Raw genomic sequence first — 4,219 nt, forward strand, 5'->3', positions numbered from 1 at the left:
AATCCTGAAAAATAAAAATAATCACCCACAAAGTAACATACATGGTAACTCTGGCACGAGGTGTTAAACCCGTAAGCTGGCACGAGGTGTTCAACCCGTGTTATAACGACTGTCGTTTTCCGGCCACGCGAGGATAAAGTAAGTTACATTCATTCATTCATTCATTCATAACAGTTTCAAGTTCTAATTGCGTAAATATAGCATTGAGTGCCCACAGTTTTTTTGGCACACTTTTGTTACTTTTTTTATTGAAAAGTTTTAACTTGTTCCTATAAATTTTAACTTAAATATATATAAACAGTTTTGTTTTCCAACGATGCTGTGAAACTTTTATTTTTATCATTCTAAATACATACAGTTGATAAAAATCACAATTTGTTGTTTTTATCGTCCATATTTCCATTTCTCCAGCAATCACCATTTATACCTTATCTGTGTCTGTAGGTCCAGAGTTTTCTTATCATAGCCACAACACATGGTATTTGGTTTTTCATGAAACTAAGAAGAACATTTCTGCCGCTAAAGCAGATTGCGAGGCAAGAAACGCAAAACTCGTACGAATTTTATCTTCATCCAGTCAGGATTCACTGAATAGTATGTTTCAAACCCTTCAATATAATGTCCAAAACTGTGAAAATGGATATTGGCCATGCCTTTTCTTTGTTGGTGGAAATTATTCAAACAATTATTTGCAATGGGTGGATAGCACAAAGGAGTCCAACTACACAAATTGGGCAGAAAATGAACCAACTAATAACACAAACGAGTTATGTGTTAGTGTGGTACCTGGAAACTTCACTAAGGAAAAGAAATATTATATTGGGCAATGGTTTGATGATGGTTGTAGTTTTGAAAGGCACTACATCTGTGAGATAGGTAATTTTGCTGCAAATGAGTGGTGTATAAAATGTTTTCGTTTATTTCAACAATTAATTCATCCGGCGCCGTGGCACAGTGGTTAGCGCGTCTGCCTCTAACCCAGAGGTAATGGGTTCAAGGCTTGTCGCTGCTACCATTGTGGGTGTACACTTAACGGCAATTGCTCCAACCCAGTGGTCCTTAATGGGTCGTTCAAATTATCAACTATACAAAAAAAAATTCAAAAAAATAATGACCCACAAAGTAACATACAAGGTAACTCGTAAGCTGGCACGAGGTGTTAAACCCGTGTTATAACGACTGTCGTTTTCCGGCCATGCAGATAAAGTAAGTTACATTCATTCATTCATTCATTCATCATTTTAATTATTATATACTTTACTCTGTTTAAGAAATCGTTATAAACTGTGCTTTTTGTTTGTGTTTACTTTATCATTCTGTTCCATATAAAAATGGCGCCTTCTATGAATCATTTTTGTAAGAAAGTAAAAAGCGTGTGTGCGGATTTTTACGCCCACCTACCCCCATTATTATGCTGCACATTAAAAATTAGTTGAGAAAAGTTTACTAATAAACTTTTTTTCCGGTTACGTATTACTTGAATTAATAATACTTTTTAGTAAGTATTATATACTTATTATTACCTCACTAAGTAGTACTTACAGAATATTTTAAGTATAAAAATGGCATTCACCAAATAGAATGATCATAATCTTTAGTTGTTTCATTACATGGTTTGTAAAAGACATAACCGGTAATATAAACAACTGGTTTTAAGGGTAAAGTTTTCAAGGTGCATATACATAAAATCGTGCCAGTATACTAAAACAAAACGCCTGGTAATAACGAACGTTGTTGCTCCTCTACGTTGGAATAAATTTTTAAAAGTAACTCTATTAAGTAATAATTTTTACAGTCAAAATTTTATACTGTATTTGTGATTTTTTTGTTTGATTGATATAAATTTATACATTATTGTAACTGCATTATCATTTTAGAAATTTACAATGTGCAAATATATTACTGTTTAAATCCTGCTTACATAAAATGCACAACTTTTTTATTGTTCGGTTTTTAAAAGAACATTTTTATTAACATTTTATGGTTAAATGTTAATTATGCGCCCCGTGGAAGACACTTAACAATCACGTTTCACTGGAATATATCAACTTTTTACACATTTTGCCTTTTGTAAATTGTGGAGCAAAATTTTATGCAACTGTATTGGTAGTTAAATTAAATAAGCTTTTATAAAAAGTATTTAATTATGTAACTGGATTATAGAAGTTACCATCACTTCTTAAAATCATGTTCTGTTTTATCTTCTAAAATTTGGAATATCACTACATGTTGAAATACTTCCATATAAAATACTTTCAATTTAGATTTCAATGAATGTGAACTCCCTGGAATTTGCAATTCTTCCGGCACATGCACCAATACTCCTGGAGGATTCAGTTGCACCTGTGATGAGGGTTATTCTGGAAATGGAAAATACTGTCACGGTGAATACCATTTTTTATCTTACCCTACAAACTATTTTTAACACAAATTTTATTTCATTTGGATTTATACTGTTTCATTGCAAAATATAGAGTAAGGTAATTAGGTTCTTTAAATTTAACGGGCATTATGTTAAATAATATAACAGTGTAAATTGGTTACTTAATTTGCCATGCTATCTCAAGGAAAAATATGACAGTATTTTCTCCACTGTATATGATAATATGTTTATACACCTTCTTAACGCACTGCCATTTGCACTTCGTTTTGTTTAGATATAAATGAATGTAAAACTACTTCCCCCTGCCACCATAATGCCAGTTGCACCAACACTAACGGATCATTTAACTGCTTGTGTAAGAGCGGCTACACTGGAAATGGAACTCACTGTGCAGGTAATCAAAGCTATAACAGCCCCAATATTTGAGCATTAAATATATGCCATAATTATAGTAGATGACTAGCAACCACATTTTTTTCTTTCAATTAAATGTAAACATTTTTAAACTGTAAGCGTGTTTTAACAACTGTTGTTTTGTCGCTATATTCTGTCTTTTTCGTTTAAAATATTTCTAAATCTTCGCTACCGTAATCAGAGAGACAAATAAAGTTATTATAATAGTAATATGCATTCTTATCAATTGTATACACTATATTCTATATGTCTGATGTTATGCTATTAAATTATGTCTGTTCATATGAGTAGTAATCCTCCAATAAATGATTACATGCAACTTCATGCATTTCATTTTCTTTAGATATAAATGAATGTAAAACTACTTCCCCCTGCCACCATAATGCCAATTGCACCAACACTAACGGAGCATTTACCTGCTTGTGTAAGAGCGGCTACACTGGAAATGGTACTCACTGTGCAGGTGATTGAATTTTAAGATCAAACAAATAGCATCCTAGCTGTTTGTAACCTTAATTTATACTTAGACAGTATTTTGTAAATTCAGCTTGCAAAAAAATAACCCTTACAAATTAGCATAAATAATAACTCTAAGCTGGCATACGGTATATGAAACAGAACACTTGTGTTATAACGACTGTCATTTTCGGGCCACACAAGAATAAAGTAAGTGACATTCATTCCAAATGATCAATTTGTATTACAATATATGGCACATACATGGTTCTAATGCATTTTTATTCAAAAACTGTTATAATGGTTTAAAATCCTGGTCCATAAGATCGTACAGTCTGCAAACATAAGACACCTAGATGTGGCAAATGCATGCAGGATACATACTATTTTCTAGGATACGTACTATTTTCTTTTATTTTAGGCTTAAGTTTGAGTTGAAGCTTTATTTTACAATAGTTGTTGGTACTCGCTGTTATAATATTTATTATATGGCTTGTATTTTGAAATTTTCGTTGACTAACCATGTTTATGTGTATCATGAAATTTGAACAGAACATATTTTATTTTACATTTCTAATTTATAATGCATAAAAATGATTTGTTTATGCCCTATTATGTCCCATGCACTTTAAACAGAAGTGGTTGTACACATGTTTAAACTTATAGACAAATCAGAATTACAAAACTACTTTTTGTACCCTGTAAAGATTTAAGTTTGCACCTAACTTTCCTTTTAAATGTCTGGTGCCGTCGTCGTTTAGTGCGCATGCCTCTAACCCAGACCATTGTGGGGGCGTATATGTCCTTGGCTAGGTCACTTAACGTCAATTCTTCACCCATAAAGTAACATATACTTGGTAACTCGAAAGCTGGCACAAGGTGTATGAAACGGAACACCCGTGTTATAATGACTGTCGTTTTACGGCCACACGAGGATAAAGCAAGTTACATTCATTCATTTAATGA

The 4,219-nt window shown here is 32.5% G+C and overlaps 1 protein-coding gene across 1 annotated transcript in view; it reads left to right on the plus strand.

The window, feature by feature from the left end:
• LOC108950976 (protein jagged-1-like) overlaps positions 1-4,141 on the plus strand; it is a 6,621-nt gene extending 2,480 nt beyond the window's left edge. Inside the window, exons 4-7 of the mRNA XM_018817292.2 lie at positions 445-876; positions 2,265-2,384; positions 2,658-2,777; positions 3,141-4,141. Coding sequence (XP_018672837.1) covers positions 445-876; positions 2,265-2,384; positions 2,658-2,777; positions 3,141-3,268 — 800 coding nt within the window. The 3' untranslated portion in view covers positions 3,269-4,141. The remainder of the gene's footprint in view (positions 1-444; positions 877-2,264; positions 2,385-2,657; positions 2,778-3,140) is intronic.
• The last annotated feature ends 78 nt before the right edge of the window (positions 4,142-4,219 follow it).

This window comes from Ciona intestinalis, unplaced genomic scaffold (genome assembly GCF_000224145.3).
Source record: "Ciona intestinalis unplaced genomic scaffold, KH HT001237.1, whole genome shotgun sequence".
NCBI classification, from domain to species: domain Eukaryota; kingdom Metazoa; phylum Chordata; class Ascidiacea; order Phlebobranchia; family Cionidae; genus Ciona; species Ciona intestinalis.